General features: G+C 34.3%; 2 protein-coding genes and 1 long non-coding RNA gene across 4 annotated transcripts; 2 read left to right on the top strand and 1 right to left on the bottom strand.

The window, feature by feature from the left end:
- The first annotated feature begins 1,161 nt into the window (after nucleotides 1-1,161).
- Nucleotides 1,162-6,098, top strand: LOC116350712 (probable DNA mismatch repair protein Msh6). The gene is made up of 12 exons (XM_031782615.1): nucleotides 1,162-1,468; nucleotides 1,551-2,080; nucleotides 2,155-2,475; nucleotides 2,539-2,628; nucleotides 3,025-3,091; nucleotides 3,165-3,791; nucleotides 3,876-4,078; nucleotides 4,162-4,314; nucleotides 4,385-5,038; nucleotides 5,100-5,340; nucleotides 5,428-5,729; nucleotides 5,808-6,098. The coding sequence occupies exons 1-12, from the start codon at nucleotides 1,303-1,305 to the stop codon at nucleotides 5,925-5,927; spliced, it is 3,474 nt and encodes a 1,157-aa protein (XP_031638475.1). The 5' UTR covers nucleotides 1,162-1,302; the 3' UTR covers nucleotides 5,928-6,098.
- Nucleotides 6,099-6,223: 125 nt separating this feature from the next.
- On the bottom strand, nucleotides 6,224-18,627 carry LOC116350713 (soluble guanylate cyclase 89Db). Of its 2 annotated transcripts, XM_031782618.1 has the most exons (13): nucleotides 18,495-18,627; nucleotides 12,400-12,466; nucleotides 10,160-10,290; nucleotides 9,780-10,031; nucleotides 9,465-9,639; nucleotides 8,184-8,367; nucleotides 7,856-8,107; nucleotides 7,582-7,684; nucleotides 7,402-7,509; nucleotides 7,115-7,322; nucleotides 6,691-7,044; nucleotides 6,497-6,601; nucleotides 6,224-6,430 (listed from the first exon to the last, which is right to left on the bottom strand). In XM_031782618.1, the coding sequence occupies exons 2-13, from the start codon at nucleotides 12,439-12,441 to the stop codon at nucleotides 6,344-6,346; spliced, it is 2,001 nt and encodes a 666-aa protein (XP_031638478.1). In that variant the 5' UTR covers nucleotides 12,442-12,466; nucleotides 18,495-18,627; the 3' UTR covers nucleotides 6,224-6,343. The 2 variants fall into 2 exon arrangements, with proteins under 2 accessions (XP_031638478.1, XP_031638477.1); XM_031782617.1 differs by lacking the exon at nucleotides 18,495-18,627 and having other exon boundaries at nucleotides 12,400-12,583.
- On the top strand, nucleotides 8,859-9,404 carry LOC116350714. Its single transcript, XR_004202048.1, has 2 exons — nucleotides 8,859-8,937; nucleotides 9,008-9,404. It is a non-coding gene; the product is annotated as an uncharacterized LOC116350714 (long non-coding RNA).
- Nucleotides 18,628-20,314: the final 1,687 nt, after the last annotated feature.

The following is a 20,314-nucleotide window of genomic DNA, read 5'->3' as shown; positions in this document are numbered from 1 at the left end:
TCATAGAAATGCCAAATTGCATTGAAATTCTATTTATTTTTGATCATATCAGTATGATACATTTCAGTTAAATATCGTGCTTCTTCCCAAAGCCCCGTTTAATGATGTCTACAAATATATATGTTTACGTAGGCATGTTTTATATTTATGGTTCATCGTTTTCATCTGATGCCAAAGTTGAGTTGAATCGAATTTGCTTTGCTCACACTTGAAACTTGTAAGCAAATTTACATGCAGAATTTGTAAAAAACATCATCATACGTTGCTTCATTTGGAGATCAGAAATTTCAGAAGCAATTTGGCTTCAATTGCATTTGGTAAGCCAATTCAAAAAAATAAAAATAATTAGAATTCTAAACAGAAAGATATTTTTTCTAAAGTACATTTGAAGTGAGTACAGTAAACTCAACATTATTGAGTTCAACATTTAAAAGATATATATACTACACAATAATCGAAATAGTTTAAAAAAATAAACGAGTTGGTGACTGCAATGACATCATTAAAACAATAAATCAGAGCATTAATTTTATTTATTATACATCTACTAAAAGGTTGGTATTAGCTATTTTCTCGCTTTAACTCCCCATTTCACACTTCAACCACTTGATTTTAGATTGCTCAAGAAAATCAGTTTAATTCAATTTGTGCTCTGAATCGAAATTATTTGGCACACAAAACTAGCCCAATGAATATGTGTCATGAATATTGTATTTTCAGTGTTTATTATGTTAAATTAAATTCTACATTTCTGCTCGAATATGAAAATGCTAGAGTCTCATGCGGTTTCAATTAATTTGTTCAAATCGTTAAGCAAATTCAAAAACCTTGTCTCAGAAATATATTCAATATTGAAAACTGACAGCATGTCAATATGTATTACTGCATTGCGACAAAATGAATTTAAGAAATAAAATGCCATTTTCATAGTTAAGGATGAGCAAATTTCTAATTTAAATCATTTTTCATGGTTGCAATTTTAAATCAAATAATTTTATTTTTAATCAATTCAATAATTATGTTTAAAATAAAATTGTTCAAATTAAGCGCAACGATATTTTGCACCAACAGGATCTCGATAGGGTTTCATCGAGAGAACCAACTTCAGGATGGTTGAGTTCGACGCAAATTATTGGAGTTTCAACACTAGCTGTCAAAGTGTACCGCGCAAAATTGATATTTTTTTACCTGCTGTGGCGTTGTATGAACAGAAAAAAGGGATCAAACCAGTTTTGTATTCAGTCTGTAAAAGTACTGTTTCACGCGTTGTCATTGTGATTCCGTTTAATTAGCTGCGAAATCATGTCAGCAAATAAAAGTAATTTGAATACAAGCGGTAATACGCTGTTCAATTATTTCTCACGAAGTCCATCGACACCGAAATCAAATAAACCAGCAGGCACGCCAGTTGCTAGCCCATTGACATCGAAACCGAACACACCGAAAACATCGAAAACACCCAAAACTGGTACAGTATATTCCAATTAGAACATAACATTTTGTCAGAGTTTGTCTATGTAATTTCATCACATTCTATTGTATTTCGACAGCAAAAAAGGCAAAAGAGACATTAAAAAGTCCCGCTAAGAAGTTGAAATTGCAACCGGAAACTAATTCGGATGATGACGACGAAGAGGAAACCATCAAATTCAAGAATAAACGGAAAATTTCACGCATAATCGATTCAGATTCGGACTACGAATGTGAAAACGATGAAAATGAATCGGACAACAGTCAATCGATGGATATTGACGATTCGAAACCAAAATCACGCAGAAACAAGAAGGAAACTAACGGAAGTGCGGTTCCAAAGAAAAAAATCAAATTGGATTCGAACAATGCAGCGGCTTCAATTAAAGATAAATTGAAGTCGAACATTGATAAATCGCAGTCTTTGTCTGACGTGAAGGAAAATGACGACACTGACGTTCTTGATGTGCCCGTCGTTTGGCGCCATAATACACTCGACTTTTTGAAACCGGAAATGATTCGTGATGCTGAGAAAAGACGACCAGATGATCCAAACTATGATCCCACGAAATTGTATGTGTCAAACAAATATTTGGACAGTGTGACTCCAGTATGTATTCAATTAAATAAACATTTTTTTGACATTGATACCTAATTTAAATTTAACAAATGATATTTATATAGGGAATGCGACAATGGTGGGTTCTGAAGTCACAAAACTTTGACACGATTTTATTCTTTAAAGTTGGGAAATTCTATGAATTATACCACATGGACGCCGATATTGGTGTGAAAGAATTAGGCTTTACGTACATGAAAGGTGACTTCGCACATTCGGGCTTCCCAGAACAAGCATTCTATCGTATGTCAACGACTTTGGTGGAACGAGGCTACAAAATCGCTCGCGTTGAACAGACAGAAACTCCAGACGTAATGAATGAACGTGTCAAGACAATGAAGAAGGCAACTAAATTCGACAAAATTGTTAACCGTGAAATTTGTCAGGTAAAGAAAGAATGCATTCGCACAAATTGCAAACGTTTTTATGAACATTCGTTAATTTAATAGGTCGTCACCAAAGGTACTCAAGTTTTTGGACAACAAGTCGAGATTTCGAACGAACATCAGCCAAATTATATGCTGGCAATTGTGGAAAAGGTATTGATATTCAAACAAAAACCATCTCGTTTGAAGCCATTAAGGTTTCAGTAACTCGTATTAGAACAATTCACGCTGCTTCGCTGCTTAGGCGAATATCATCAGTATAATTCACTGCGAAATGGTCAAAAATATCAAGTAGCCATTTGTACATTTTTTCATTCTCTTTTATGCGAACTTTCTTTGACTGTGTATCGCTGTGAGCAAACACATGCATTAGATGCACGACATTTCGCAGTGAACCCAACGGCTGATATTCGGTAAAGCAGCGATGATGTGCCGAGTGTACACGAACCGTGAATTGTTCTAATATGGGTTACTGAAACCGTATAGGCTTCAAACGAGGTGGATCTTTTTATGAACAAAATTAAATGAGAATATTTTATTTTTGTGTAGACTTCATCGAATGGCCATCGGTTCGGCGTTGCTTTCATTGATACGTCAATCGGTGAATTCAATATTGGCAAGTGTTTTATTTACATATGATAAAATCGATTGGCTTATTTAAAAAAATGATTTTCATTATGACTGTATAGGTGAATTTGATGATGACAAACAATGTTCCCGTTTGCTTACATTGATCTCGCACAATTCGCCCGTTTTGGTTCTCCATGAACGTGGTCGTACATCATTGGAATTGCAACAAATTTTCAAGTCGATGTTGTCCAATTCAATGCGTGAAGCACTGTTGTCAGGCTCACAAGTTTGGGAAGCCGATAAAACATTGAAAGTACTCAATGAAAAGTACTATGGCCCCAACAATGACAAAGAATGGCCAGACGTGATTAAAATGACACAAGACCCAGATGATCATTTGGGCATTACACCAAATGCAAACTTTAAACTTGCTTTGAAAGCACTGGGCACCTGTTTGTGGTACCTCACAAAATGTGTAATAGACCAGCAAATCATGGCGATGTGTCACTTCAATTATTACATTCCGCCAGACATTAAAATCGATGATTTGGATCAATTGGCCGCTGACATTGCAAAGAAGAATTTCAACAAGCACATGGTTTTGGACTCAATCACTCTTTCCAACTTGAAAATCATCGGAGACGATAGATCGTTGTACAACACATTGGATAATTGTTGTACAAAATTCGGCAAGCGCCTATTAAACTATTGGATCTGTTCGCCAAGTTGCGAAAAATCAGTCATTCGTATGTACAGTTATTTATTTATTTTTTTGGACAAATATTAAGAGAAAATGCTAAATGTACCGCAAAATTTTGATATATTTGCAGGTGAACGTCAAGAGGCCATTAAAGAGATGATGGAGAATCGAGATCAACTAAGCAATGCTCGCACCATTCTTGGTACATTACCGGATTTGGAACGTCAACTAGCTCAAATACACACATTTGGTAACAAGAATCGCGCTGTCAACCATCCAGACTCCAGAGCCAGTATGTATGAACAGACAAAGTACAACAAGAAAAAGATTCAGGTTTTTATTGATTTTTTTTTTATTTTCATTGTCCAAATACCTTGAATATGTTTAATTGATTCTTAATATTGATTCTTTTATAGGATTTGACATCAACAATCCAAGGATTTGAGGCATTGGTGAAAATTCCGAAAATTTTCTCTGGCTTTTCATCGAAACTTATCAAACGATTGACACAAATCGAACCGATTGGTGAAATTCCCTCCGATTATAATGCGAAAGTTCAGTTCTTCAAAGTAAATATATATTTGGACTAAGTGAATCTGGCTTGTATATCTCACCATTATTCTTATTTTTTTTCAACAGAACAGCTTTGATTTTGATGCAGCAAAGGCCACTGGCGTCATTGCACCAGGGCCAGGTATTGACAGCGAATACGATTCGATTGGCGTAAAGATTAAAGAAATTGAACAAGATTTGGCCAATTATTTGAAGCAACAAGAAAAGTTTTTCGGTTGCCGTTTGCAGTATTATGGCAAGGACAAGAATCGATTTGAAATTGAAGTGCCGGAAAAAGAGGCTAAAAAAGCCGATTCAAGATACAAATTGGAAAGTCAGCGGGGAAAAGGAAATAAAGCTGTACGTTGCTTCAGCACAGACGAAACACGTCACATGCTGAAAGAAATGGTGCAAGCCGAAGAACAAAGAAACAATGTGCTAAAAGATTTGATGCGTCGAATGTTTGAAAAATTCTCAGACGAATATAATGTGTGGAAGAAAATCATCGACTGTGTTGCCATTTTGGATTTAATAATGTCATTCACGGTATATGCACAAAATCAAGCACAAATCTGCTTCCCTGAAATCATCGACAACAGTGCAGATGGGCCGGTTATTGAAATTGAAGAAGGCGTACATCCATGCATCTCACTCAAACTCAACGACGATTTCATTCCGAACGGAATTACTTTGGGCGGTAAAACTACACCACCGTTGGCCATTTTAACTGGTCCGAATATGGTAAATATTTCACTAAACGTGGATTTTGATTTAATCTGACCATTTTATTAATTCTTCTCAGGGTGGTAAAAGTACTTTGATGCGACAAGTTGGTCTGTTGGTCATAATGACACAAATTGGATGCGCAATACCAGCTGAATCGGCAAAAATTTCGTTGATCGATCGCATTTTTACGCGACTGGGAGCGCAAGATGATATTTTGGCTGGACAAAGTACATTTTTGGTGGAACTAAGCGAAACATCGGCTATTCTGAAACATGCAACAGTGAATAGTTTGGTTTTGCTCGATGAACTCGGTCGTGGTAAGATTAGATTGATTTAAGTTGTTTCCAGTGGAAAATTTTATTTAAGAAACATGATAACTAATGATGTCTCCTTCATTTTGATAGGTACTGCGACATATGATGGAACAGCAATTGCAGCTGCCGTCGTTGATTTCCTTGCGAATTTGAAATGTCGCACACTCTTTTCCACTCATTACCATAATCTGGTGGACAATTTCCATAATGATCAACGCATCACACTGGGTCACATGGCATGTATGGTGGAATCAGAAGGAAACGACGATCCAACCAAAGAGACGGTCACATTTTTATACAAGTACACAGACGGAGCGTGTCCAAAATCTTACGGTTTCAATGCTGCAAAATTGGCTGGAATGCCATTAAGCATCATCAAACGAGCATACGAAGTAAATAACTCTCATTTTGGTTTTATATAAGTCGTTTTGAATTGCATGACTAACCGATGTTTCTCTTGTCCATTGCAGTACTCGAAAAAGGTCGAATTGATCGCTTTGAAGCGGAAGCTTTTCTCAAAAGTTCTAAGCAGCGGTGGCGTACATGACATCAAGGAACTGCTCCAGAAAATCAAAAAATGTACAATTTAAACGATGTTTGTTTTTTTTACTCCAGCAGCAAGAGAATAACGCTGTTCATTCCAGTTACATTTTTCTCATATTTTCATAATAGAGATATTGATTGAACATAAACCACAAATATCAAAGATTTTAAAATAAAATACAATTTGTTAACCACAAAACTTGTTAATCAACATTCAACTCGAGCTCTTTTATCATTTATTTAAAATAAAGTTCTCTCGGAACTACTTCACTTTATTTTTATTACATTTTTAAGACACAAAACAGCTATACAGATTAATCTGTCACACACACACACACACACATTTTAATTAAACGTCATATTTTTGAAAGGTGGATAGTATTGAGGTATTTGGTAAATCTTTGGTAATATTGAGCGTCAAAAGTTTCCATAAAAATAAATTATTATTCATTTGATGAAGTCCTTATTTATCGTCGAAATATAGCTCTTCATCTTCAAGTCTTTCGTGTGGTCCCTTTTCAAGCCAGTGGGTTTGCATTTCACCCTTTCCCTATTCGAAAAGAAAAAAAAAATCGTAAAAAATAAGATTTCTTTTTTTTATTTCTTTTGTACTCACTTTAACTGTCACAAAGCCGCGTTGAACAACTTCATAGCCCTTGTTGTGAAGTTTGGACGCAGTTTCGTTGCTGATTTGAATTTTATTTGGTAGTCCACTACTCTCCTGTACAGATAAAGAAATCGAGTTACAATTCATGGATAATAATAATTATTGAGGTAGTGAAAAAACAGAAAATAATTCAGGTGTTTTACCATTCGTGAGGCAGTATTTACGGTGTCGCCAAAAAGACAGTAACGCGGTACTTTGAGACCGACAACACCAGCCACAACTGATCCAGAATGAATTCCAACTTTGACAGTGACGCCTGGAAGTTTTAGTAACTTTATACGGCGAATCATATTCAGAGCCAAGTCAGCGGCACATTCTGCATGAAGCGGATTTACATCTGGAGCGCCACTCACAGCCATATATACAGAGCCGACTGTTTCGACTTTATAAACCATGGGCGAGTTGACCTCTTCGTCAAAAGCAGAAAAGGCCGCATTTAAAATGGATACTCGACTCATAGCATCCTGAACCGAATTGCCACCGTCGAAAGTGCTATCCTACACATTAGTAATTTCATAAAATGATTAAAACATTCGAAGAAAAAAGAAAAACCGACGGACAACTCACTTCAACCTCAGCAAATAGAACAGACACCACTTCAAAACTTTGACACGTCGATAGTGTATTCTGTCCTGAACGTAATCGTTCTGCAACTGGTCTCGGTATCATCGAATACAGTAATTCATCACCTTGACGTTTCCATGAGTCTGCCAATTTAAGAGAGGTCTCAAGTTCATCCGATCGCTGTTCCTCTTTCTCGAACATCAATTCAATTCTGAAAGCAAAACAGAAAATTTTCTATCATTTGCAATATTTCATTCAATTGAATAGAAGATAAACAAACGTCACTTTACCTTGAACAATGTTGCCAACCGGCTAAGACCATCTCTCGACTCAAACCATGTGGATTCAAATCATTCAAATACAATCCCATACCGTGCAATTCATCCAAATTATTTATGCTGCAATTGAAATGATTGGTGTTTTATTTTGAAAAATGAGCTTGGCAATACCAATTATTTTGTTACACTCACAGTGGGCTGCATAGAAATATAATCGAATCAATGTCTTGAATGTATCGCATTTGACCTTTCAGTAGAACTCGGGTCCAACCTTGCGAACCCCGTCGATCCATTGCTTAAAATAAATTATCATTATTTATAACTTCAGAATACAATCACGACAGACTCGATATTGGTGCAATCGAATCTTGCGTTAAATTTCAATAAATAAATCGTGAGTATATATCGATTTAAAATACAATGTTTACTTAATTGCGTGTAAATTGATTAAAATTCTTCGTTATACCTGTTTGTGCTGCTTCAAATGCACAGCTATTGACATCATACAAATTCGTGCTGCTGCCGCATGGTACGTCAAGACCATTGTCGGTTACTGATTTCACAATGTGTTGTTCAGCTTTGTCTGAATCGTGTTCGCTGCGAATTAATTCCAATTCAAAAATAACCAAATTCATTTGCAACACTATATCCCAATCGACACGAATACCCTTCGGGCGACGCAGTTTAAAAATATCAACCAGTTTTGAGCCCCAAAATGCTAAAAATAGAGATGTCAAGAAATCAAAATGAGTTTTCTAGGAAAAATAAAATCGAGTTGTAAATATTAAGCGCACATTGTGGTGGTCTTGAAGGATTTTGAAGGATCCATGTTTCGAGAATTTTTTCACCAGCCCGTGAAATGCGCATATCATGATCCAAAATTACAGCAAATGGAAACAATTCAAGCAGAATACTGCTGTCGACATGTCCAAGCTCCAATTGGGATGGATGTGCCAAAACATTCACCCGCTTCGACATCTGAAAGGGAATATGCAATTGCATTTATACAAAACATTTCAAAATGATGCAAAAATGAAACTTTATTGCAAAAAGTCCTTCATTTAACATCACGCTGACTTTGAATGAGTATTATGCAATACTGCACTTGTTTAGTCAGCCTTAATAAAAAAAAAAACAAATTCTGATTTCGAAAAAGTTTGGAAAATGTCGTTAACCATTATTTACAAGATATCTCGTTGTCAACGTCCATTTCAAAATACAAAAACGATTTCATTTCACTGAGTGGGGGTGAATACCATGGCAACAATCGTCACCCGTACACTGAATTTCTGTGATTGCAGTGCATATTTTTTTCGAAATCAATGCAGATGTTCCATTGTTTATTTTTATTCGTTTTGCACTTTGGCAATCACTCACAATACATTGCGTGTTGGCAAGTTTTCGCAATGAAATCCAATACACTTCAATCTATAAAATGGTTCGGTTGAATGAAAAGTATATATATATGACGGTTGTTCACTGACGATATTACATTAATTCAAAATGAAGATTACCTTTGCATTCGTCATTTTGATTGTATTCATGTTGGTGAGTAGAGTTTATTAATTTCATTTAAAAGATTTCTATATTTTTGATATTTTATGGTTTTTTTTAATAGGCTGTTGGAATCGAGTGCAGCAACCCGCATTTTAAAGCATGTCAAAGACTTGACGCGCAAAAATGCAATTGTAATTGCGTTTGCAGAGCGAAAAAACGAAAGCATTCACCAAAGGGGCCCCAACATTTGGAAAATACTGGCCCAACAGCTAAAACGATTACAGACACTTACTGGGGTAAATAAGTGTCAACAAAACCAAAAGAAAAAAAAAACAAAAAAACAAATAAGTCAACTGGAAACTGAATTACTAAACCGAAGAAGAATCAAGAATATGCGACATTTACTTTAATTATTAACCAATTCATTATGTATGCTTTTAAAATGTGCTCTTTTATCAACCAGCCATTTCCAGGGAACTCAATTCATTTCTGAATAAAAACACACTATTGAGCGCAAACATATTGTTGTTTTACAATTTTAGATTTAGCTACAAAACTCATATCAATTCAATACTCACATAATCTCTATTATCAAAATCCAGACGATATTTTACAAAAACCGTTTTTGCATCCAACGACAATGGGCTTGTAGTGCTGCCCGGATCGTCATTCTTACTCTCCAATATTCGGACGGTCATATCGTTTAGTTTGTAAAAAACTTCGGCTATTTCACATAGTTGTCCCATGAAATATCTGTATATGAAAAAAAATGTACATATTACAAAGCTTTATCTATTCACATGGTGATAAAATTACACACAAACACCAAAATGATACCGAAAAAATTACCATCAGCAAATTCATGAATAACAAAATAAATGACATCACTTTACCTAGAAAACCCTGAACGACCGCTACGGTATACTAAAACCGCACCATTCTCGTCAGTTTCGGTGAGCTGCATGGAGGGACTCTTCATTTTTGGGTAAGTGAAGCGCATTTGGAGGTGAATGTTGTCAACCGATTGCAAAAAGTCACAAAAATAACGCCCAGTTGCTTTCAGCATTTTGTCGTAACCGAAATTGGTGAAAAAGCGCACGAAACACTTGCCGAAGAAATTCATAAAATAATCAAACGATTCGCCTCTGTATTTAAATGAAACAACCGACAAACAGAAATAAATCGAGGAGAAAGGTAAATTGGCATTCTATGCTAAGATCTTTTATTTTATTGTTACTGATGAAGTGTTAAAGCAATTCTATTGTTTATTTACGTTATTGCTGACAGCGCCTCCGCTAAATCAGGCATGAGCGAATCCGGGTAAATTTGATGTGTATTGAAAACAGTATGTTTGCATCCTGTCGCTCGTAGCGCCTGTTTCCACACCAGATCGCCGAATTGTTCCTTCGGAAGAAACAAGCAAGATTAGTAGATCATATTTTTCATTTTTACTACTTGAAACGAGTGCGTCGAGTGTCATCTCGTTTTTATTATTAAACATAACTTTTCATCGCATCACATAAATAAAATACTTCTTAATTGATGTAATGCTTTATTAATTTAATGTGAGTGAGAGTGAAGATGCGTTTTATTGTAATAAAATTTAATATCGGAGAACAGCACATTGTGGGTAGTAGATAATGCAAATACGTGATGTTATACCAATCAAGGACAAAGTGGACATTAAACCATTTGAACAGATGGTCATACTCTATTGGAAATTTTATATTATGCTCACAAAATACGATAATAAAATAAAAATTTAAAGTTTATTCGAATTTCATTTCGAGTGGAGTGTGTAAACAAGAACAAAGTTTCAAACAATGTCGAATGTTAATACACTATTCTTCAGGTAGTCGATACTAATTGTATCACGGAATTTGTTGTTGATGAGAAGAAAATTCTTGGAAAAATCCGAATGCTTCAGGGCAAATAGAAGTCACGCACGAAGTTTAATTAAATTTATGTGGATAAAACGAAAATCATTTGGATTCAGAGATTGATACAGGTGAACGTGTTCGATGTGTTTGTGCTGATGATGTGTTGGATGAAAACCATTGATTCACTTAAATTTGCCTGTAGCATAAAGCACCACGAAGTAGCTATCTATTAGTTAAGAAGCTATTTATTTGGTTTGATTTGATATAAGATTTAATCCAGCACGTATAATCAAATACATGTCTAGCACAAATGAGTCATTTTATAACAACGGAGGTTGAAACGTGTACACGATTCCGTATTAACATTTGTAGTTTCACAAAAATTCCCTGCCCACGCCTCATCTATCAGAGAGCAAAGCATTCCAAAAATTCCAAAGCGTACATTCGATTAAATTTTCAACTCGTGACCGTATAAAATGTTACGAAATCCGATCAGCTGAAAAATCTGTTATTATTCGACTGCTTCGCTGTATATTTCGAGATTTATTTGACTGCGGAAATCCAAGAGATTCGCTTAACGGTTCAACAAAGCGGCCAAATCATGTGAGCTTAATACAGAAAAAATGCTCTGAATGCAAACAAATCGCTTTTGGTTGGAATTCAAGCAATTTTCAAATCTATTTGTGCATTTATTTCGATACATTTCAAATGTCTAGTTTATTTTCGTTGGTTATTTTGTTTTCATTCATTTTATCTTCGTAAATTGGCTGGAATGACAATAAGATTGGTCAATTGTTTTCAACTAAATCGAAGATTATCGAATTTCAAAATAGAAAGTTTTCTGTTTAATTCCATTGCATGTACGTAAAACAAATAAAATCCACAGCGAAAGCGAAATCGAAATGTCTGTTTTCTTTTACATTTCACATCGATTGTGATATTCTTATCAAAATACGCGCAGATATATTGTTCGATTGATTTAATACTCTGTTTACACAGACGTTCATGACATGGTGTAACACAAAAAACTCGCTTTTAGCTACAACAACATCAATTTTCCGTTTTAAATATATACGAAGAGAGAGATATGCCACTTCTTCTGCAGTAACTTGTATTTATTATTTTAAATATGTGGGGTCAGACCTCAGCCATTGTCACTAGTTCATGTTGTCAAAATACACAAAGCATGAATTAGCACTCAATAGCTAAACCTCAAATGGCAACTCGACTACAAGTTATAACTTTCGTTGTGTGGTCACAATCATTTTTTTATTCCATAAAAAGATAATATTAAATCCATCCATGTTGTTTTGTTATCTCCCTTACCCTTGAAAGTTGAACAGCGAAAATGTTGCGAGACTTGAGAGTTGCTTGAGAAAAATACCAATTGTAACAGTGTTCTCATTTTTATTTAAAGAGGATTTTTCAAGCTTCAAAATAGCAGCTTTTGACGGTTTTTTCCAATCAGCGATAGTATCGCGCAAACAGACATTTACCCTTCATTGTTGTTATAGTAAGCGCTCTTAACTTCTACAGCTATCATCTAGCGAATATTCCGAATGGGATTTGATACGAAATGCCGTACAGTTGAAACTGTATGCGAAGAATAAAAACTTTCTATCATATAGCTTACCTGCACGAAGTGCTGGACGCTCTCCAATAACATACCATACATTGGTGCCGCGTGTGTGTGTCCTGCTCTGAAAATAAACGACCGAAACATTTTTTTTGACAAAATTACTTTTGTGACTTTTCAAATGCTTTTATGATGCTCATCAAAAAACCAATCACATTGTGATGGAAATGGAATAACATAAAAGAAAACAAAACAAAAAGAGAGAGCAAACGTGAAGAGGCGGATATTGCTTATGCATGAAATGACTTTGAAAAATGTGTAAATTACACAGAAGATTCCACAAATAGAACGATAAAGATCTATCGAAAATTCAACAAACCATAAAATTGCAAATGATTTAGTAGCCGAAATGTGCAAGCAAAGACGATCCAAATTGGATTTTAAATGAATGCGGATATTTGAATGGCAAGGAAATTACATTTCAGACAGCTGGAATTAAAATTGGAAATTCATTCAATTGTGCACATGCACATATTTGACGCACACAGTGAATGTCACATTCTTCGTTTTATTGACATTATCTCCATTCGCCCCGTGACAGTTTTATTTTGGCAAATAAAATGTGACACAAATATGTAAATTAAAAGTGATTGAATAGAAAAAGAAATTGAATTACACAAATCATTATTACTCAGTTTGCGCAGAATATCTTATCTCACAATAAAATGGAGCACAGTCACAGATTTCTCTCATCTTATTCGAAAGATGAATCTCAAGCAAGAAGGAAAGTTGACATTTTTTTCAAGAGATTATTTTTCATGTTGTCAGGATGATAATAATATACACATTGTCACATCTCTTGGACACAAACCCGAATTCTATTTATTATGGTCTACACTTGTGCTACTTATAAAGACGTCTGAGATTCTAGTCACATTAATGCAACTGAAACTTTGCTTTGAATGAAACAGCTTCATACAGTCATTAGTTTCGCATTTATGCCCATATTGCGCTAATCATACAAAAGAATAACGCAAAATATCATCACATTACACCATTAGCGCATATAAAAACTTATGCTGTACCCGAATTTCTTATTAGTATATTTATTAACGATACAGCGTTAATTTATCATAACATAAAAACAAAACGTCAGCAAAATTGCCTAGTCCAACGATATGAGCCTTAGCTAAAACAGCTACTAGTAGCGACATAACTGTGTGTCAAGATATAAAAAGAATCACGTCAAAAAAATCCCAAAGCACTCATTTGTCGCGGACATTGATGTGTATAACGACACATTGCGTACGTGCTACTTTATGTGAACTGATGTTGATAATGAACAAACACAAATATTGCTAAGATTGAATGTAGTCTCATGCTGGTGGCAATGAAATTTAAGAAATAGCAAATCAACGTTCCCATGTTTTGTGGTGCTAAATTTGGAGTACTCTGCTAGGCAGAAGAAGCCATTGAACCGATTCAGTAAACATATACATTTTTGCGGTCTCATCGGTGGAAATATGACGATAATTTGTGATGAGCATAAAAAGAATCTTTCCGGCAAGAATTGCCATTTGAAGTGATTCCATTGCCACACATGTACGCTGCGTGTAATTGTAAAGGATAATCGGATATATATTGTTGCCGATGGATGAAATAGAACTTTCAAAGGCTTAATTGGCTTCACCCGATGTCAAGCAGACGATGGATAGGAATGAATTAATTATACGCTTGTTGAAGTCAATGGATGTGAAATGAAATACGGAAATCTATAACTTTGAGCACAACATTCAGCTCGAATATATTCATCCGTATAATATGTGTCACGATTTATCTGATATCCGTTGTAAATTGAAGAATTTACTACCGCAGTTTACGATGCCTTTTGGGATCACGAGAAGCTCTCATAATATGTTTTGAACTGTCATAGAAATCGTTTGGAAAAAACAACAAAACAAAGTCATCGCAATACGACGAACCAAGCAACAGCAGTTTTTTTTTTTTCAAGCATCCATTGCAATGTATCAGTAATCACATCGAATTTGAGTCGAGTTTGGGACAAGCATACATTTATAAGAGATCATTCCATGTATCTCAATTTTTATGAAGACTTAAAATACGTTTCTCATTCAAAGCAGAGTGGATTCGGTTTTAAATTTATTTTGTTGTCATGCAATCAGCTTATTGTCACAAGAAAAATAAATTGAACAGAAGAAAAAATGTGCATTTATTTAGCCACTTCTCATAAGAAAGCTTAAGAGCTTGTCACAACAAGAAGAATACGATTATGTTTTGGCCTGAAGATAAATTTACAGTTATGTACACGAACATGCGAGAATGCCAACAACAAATGAAATCGTTGGGCAGTAGATTTTTTCATTTCAAATACTTCAAGACAGAATATTTACTATTCAACAATGGTAACGAACAAGACATAAAATGGAACATTAAAATGCGTCCGATGTAACAGATGACATCAAATACGAGTGAGTAGTTGCGGAGTATTGCTCAGCGCTGCTGCCATCCACAGCATATTAAAATATCTTGCTGAGAATGCATCGTCCGTCGTATGCGAAGGTACGTAGCAGTTTTTACATCACCGCGAACAACAATACATGCATTGTTCTCTATACAATCGTTTGAATGTTTTGAGTCACATAATCGTGAAGAGAACAATGCATTCATTCCAGTGATTCGCTAATTGCTATTGCCACTAAGACTTACTTAGAGTAATGTGCTAGCCAGCATTTGCTGTCTAGCAGTGCTAGTGCGATACGCTCGACGCATGAAAGACACGTGTCTATGTGAAAGAAGCATTCTATATGAAGCACTATGTACGCTCGTATTTCGATTTATTTTATCCGCTGTACTTCTGTTATGTTCATGATTTTTTTCAAATGATTTTACTTTCAATTCCAAGATTTATTTTTATTGCTGTTTTCATTTAAAAAAAAATCATGAACATAACAGAAGTACAGCGGATAAAATAAATCGAAATACGAGCGTACATAGCGCTTCATATAGAATGCTTCTTTCACATAGACACGCGTCTTCCATGCGTCGAGCGTATCGCACTAGCACTGTTAGCCAGCAAATGCTGGCTAGCACATTACTCTAAGTAAGTCTTAGCATTCGCATGCGACGGACGACGCATTCTCAGCAAGATATTTTAATATGCTGTGGATGGCAGCATCGCTGAGCAATACTCTGAGTAATTGTGTCTAAACATTCACATACACATGACTGCGATATCAATCAGAATCTGATGACACATTTAAAGTCAATATCAATGTATGAAAAAGAGTTTTCTCGCTTGAATTTTAGTTTTTTCGCATGAAACGATTGATCTTTTATCGTTTAGTTTTTTTTGGTTGTAACGTATAAATGACATAAAATCCAACATACTTTTCATTTCCCATATGAAAATATTTTGATTTTTTTTTATTTCAAGCTTTTACAATGCATAAAGGAACACCAAAATATGCATTTAATTTAGCAGGACCTAAAATTTATCTACATATAATCAAATGGTTTTACATCCAATTCAAGTTATAGTGTGTTTTCTTCGTTCAATTCTGTTGAAAAGGCCCGCTTTAAAAAGTATAATCCCAAGTGGTCGGAATTTATTAAAATATTTTCAACAAACACGCAAAAATGACTTTTAATCACAAAAAAAACATAACATTTTAAAGAGATAAAATTAAGGAAATCTTCCATAGAAATTGAAAAAATTTAAAAAAAAATCCAGTTCAAGTGACTCGTTTGAGATTCATATTATAACTAACTCAGTCGACGTTTAAAGGCTAGTTTTCGAAAACTAAGTTAATAGAGGGGATGAATCCATTAGATCCGTTGAAAAGAAGAGCGTGCAACGAATGTTAAGTCATCACATAATACAAATTATTTAAAAAACAAATACAAGTCTACAAAGAAACCTTATTCACGTAAACAAACTAAAGTCATCTCATTAGTCATCTCATGAATTGGTATTTTTAGTTTGACTCATGGAAAAATTCATCAACTATTCTGATTTTAGCTCTCATTTATATTCATTTTTTTTCAGGTATGATTTAAAAAAATGCGAAATGTCGATTATGGAAGAATCAGAATCTACGAGAATATCGGCCGTTATGAAAATTAATTCCAAAAATATCTGTATTCTGAAAGGCGACGATCAACAAGTATACATCATTTTGTTATTGTTATTAAAGGTCAAATTTGATAAAGAACCTTTTATGATATAAATATGTGTGCATCTTTATTTAGAAAACCATCTGTACCAAATTCGAGTGGGATACATTTCAAAATATAAAAGAGAAATAAACACAACCCTCCATTAAACTTCTTCCGCTCCGATCACTTCTGATATGTCCTCAATCAATAAAAATCCAATTGAAAGAAATACGCTTAGTAGTACTACCAAAACGTTTGTTTACGTTTGACTTTAAAAGCACATCAAATGAATATGTTATCAGATTGATTCGAATAAAATATGAATTAATGTATATGCCCAATAAATGTTGGTATATACAAAAAAAATCGTATTTCGTTCCACGATTGTTACCATTTTGCGGAACACATCTAGATGAAGTACATGAACATCAATTTCTTTCACACATCCATCAATTCATTATATTCATATTGCGTACGTTCTATTGCTTTTTTGTGGTGTATATTCCACCGTAAATACTCTGTTACCAAAGAGAGATTTTTCACAATTTCACATTCATAAAAAATTCAGATATTAAACGGAATGATTGCTTGCGAAAGTCTGAATGCAAAACACCGATGGAACAATACCAAAAATATGTACTGGGTTGGTAACAGGAACGTGTAGCGGACGTGCATTTCACTTGGTTGTAATTTCATAAATTCACGCACTAATATTATTCGTTCACGGAGCACCTTTTCTTCGTTCCCTATCACATTTGCGAAAAACTCTCATGACTCTTGATTGATATTATTTTTCACCTTGGTAAATGGCATTCTCATCGCAACGCACTCAACATATACGCTCACAATATTTATGAGTTAATATTTGGTTGAACGTGAGAGCTTCGGAACCAGAAATTGACTTGAATAACGGATAGATACAAGCAAAGAGCATTCAATTCACTGTTCAAATACACTTTATTTAGATGAACGGTGTATGAAGACGCTCGACATTTACTATATGGCATTTTGAACAGTCGAGTAATTTCCGAACATAAAATAAATCGTGCCAGTTTATTTCAGTATGACATGCTAATTTGCCACATCTTTTAATTTAAATAAGACGGTTTAATGATGTGTTCAGTCAAGGGATGTTGTATTCAACATAATGCCGTTCGTTAATATTTCACAGATGATTCATTCACATTTCATTATACTTCGTTCACGCGTTGATTGACGCTTTCAAATAGATAATAGCATAACTACATAAAATTCAATTTAAAAACTTTAATAATTACTATCTCTTCTCAAACTTTCTAGTGATTGTTCTAGTGTATGAAACTGAAATTCCACATAATTTACACTCCAAATAATCAGAGTCCAATGTGTTTGCTGCGATATAAACATTTATCATTTACCATGTCACACAAAAACTTCTTGAGTGAATTTCTTTTTTAATATAAAAACAAGAAAAAATTTCGGTGTTCGCTTGAACTGATTTGATGGGAAATCTGTCGCAGCAGTTGTTGACTGTAGAGTCTATTCCTTTACGACGGGTGGAAAAAAGATTAAAAATATCGACTTGAAACCTTCGTTTTAAACTTTTGTCATTTCACAACTTTTTTTTTTCAAGAGAAACTCAAGCATATACATGTAAGCTTGATCTTTGCGTATAAATTTACATTAATCAATTCCCTTCAGTTCAATGCGGTATTTGGGTTTAATTTGTTTATTTTTAATATTATTTGCTTCGCAAAACACATTTTCAAAAAACAAAAAACACCTAACCGCATCAATTTCGAACAGTAAGAGCTTTTTCTTGTTGTTGAAAGTCGGTTGACAAGATGAAATGGATCAGAAAATGTTAAAAAAGTGACTTCTATAGTTGGAAAATGCCATGGGTGCGATAAAAATTGTATGAAAAAAGAATCACACTAATATTTATCACATCAAAGCGGGTGATTTTAACTGTGAAATTTGTGTTAAAACATACATACTTTTCACTAAACGGCTTAAAATTAATAAAGTGATTTATATTTTTGTCACAGTTAACTTGACGGAAGTTCACTTTAATGCAATATCGAACATCGAATCGAAAACGGACAAAAGTGCGATATACTGTTGCCGTTGACGAAGACAAATGAAGACTAAATATTTCAAACCGAAGAAATTCTTTTTAAACGAAAAATCGCCGCCAAATTTCCCTTTTCTCCATCTTTGCATTGCCCCTTCGAGATAGCACTGGAAAAATAGAGTGGCGAAAAGCACATGGCTGTGGAATGAAAGCACCATCCAACGCTCAAAGCAAGTGCTGTAGAAACATGCAACAAATGGAAATTTCCCATCGTTGATAACACACCAGAACGTTATTCGTAACTCGAGCACTTCATATTTTATAAAAGAATTAATTTATATGATATAATTAATGATAACGATACCCACTCTTTTCACACACCGTTCACACAGCAACTGTAATATGCGGAAATTATAATAAATTGCTTTTTTAAAACACATTGAACGTTGCGCCATAACTTTTCGAGAGAAGGAAATTTTTTTATCAAGCTATTTGTCAAATATTTTACACCATTTGATAATTTTTCTCGATGTATGTCCCTTTTTTTAAATGTTTCGAATCTATCATCATTATCGTTCATTCAGTAAAGTAAATGAATTTATTTTTTGTGTAAAAATGCAACGAATCAATTAATTTTTAATTATCTTTATTTGATCTTGAACATGAACGAACATGACACGAATCAATTGATGACCATTTTTAGACCAATTGCATGTTTCTTTTTTGTACGCTATGTGTCCCAAAATTGCGTGTTCTCATTGGAAGCGGCACGTTCACTATAATAAACTTCGAAATGATGGCAACTTTTGACTAATTAAATCATCAACACGAACAATTGCTTTTGAATAACTGCCAGCACGTTGGATGATTAAGCAGAGAAGCGTCAATACCAGGAGTCCACTTTCTTTTAATTGACTATATTTTGTTTGAATTCGTGTTGTGCAAAGGAAATTAATGAATGCGACAATTAAACCCTCTGGTCAATAGCTCTAGATTCATGACACACCACAGTCTCAGAATGAAAGAAAATAAAACACAAATTTGGCTCAGCCATTTACTCGTTTAGTTTTGCCACTCACAATATGTAATAACAATCGATGAAAGTAAGTATGTCATTCCCAATCATATCAACCAAATAAGCTCGATTGCTTCGTTTTTGTCAAAAAAAATCGTCATCCTGGTTAGGGGTGAATAAAATTGTTTTAACTATAGCTCTGGAACCATGTACAAGTTTTATGTCATAATTACTGCTAATAATTTATCGATTCCGTTTAATTCATGCTTCCGGTGTTTTGCAAATCTCTATTACTTTGCTCGAATTGAATTAAAATTATTACTGAAGCGGTGAATTTTTTATTTTGATTTTCTATAATCAAAGTACAATGTATGTTTATGATGTAGTGTTCAACAATATGTAATAATTGTGTTTATAACAATATGTAATATTTTGATGTTTAACCATTAATACCCACAAAGTTTTGCATATCTCTATTACTCTGTTCGAACTGAATTAAAATGATTAAAAATGTTACTGAAGCGGTGACCATCTACAATGACATTTAAATTTATTTATCAACAATTTAATTTACTTTTTCATCAAATATAACTTACATTACAGAGTAAGTCAAGGTTCACATCAAAATATCCATTTGCTGATATGATAAATTGTTCATGATGCACATGTAACGAAAATTCTCGAATCAAATTATTTTGAGTTTCATTCTCTATGTCAATTGGAATGCG

The sequence above is a fragment of the Contarinia nasturtii genome, unplaced genomic scaffold (genome assembly GCF_009176525.2).
Source record: "Contarinia nasturtii isolate CC-2019 unplaced genomic scaffold, AAFC_CNas_1.1 Cnas_scaffold_4311, whole genome shotgun sequence".
Lineage (NCBI taxonomy): Eukaryota > Metazoa > Arthropoda > Insecta > Diptera > Cecidomyiidae > Contarinia > Contarinia nasturtii.
Note: the sequence above shows the minus strand (reverse complement) of the source record. Positions and strands in the feature narration are given on the sequence as shown.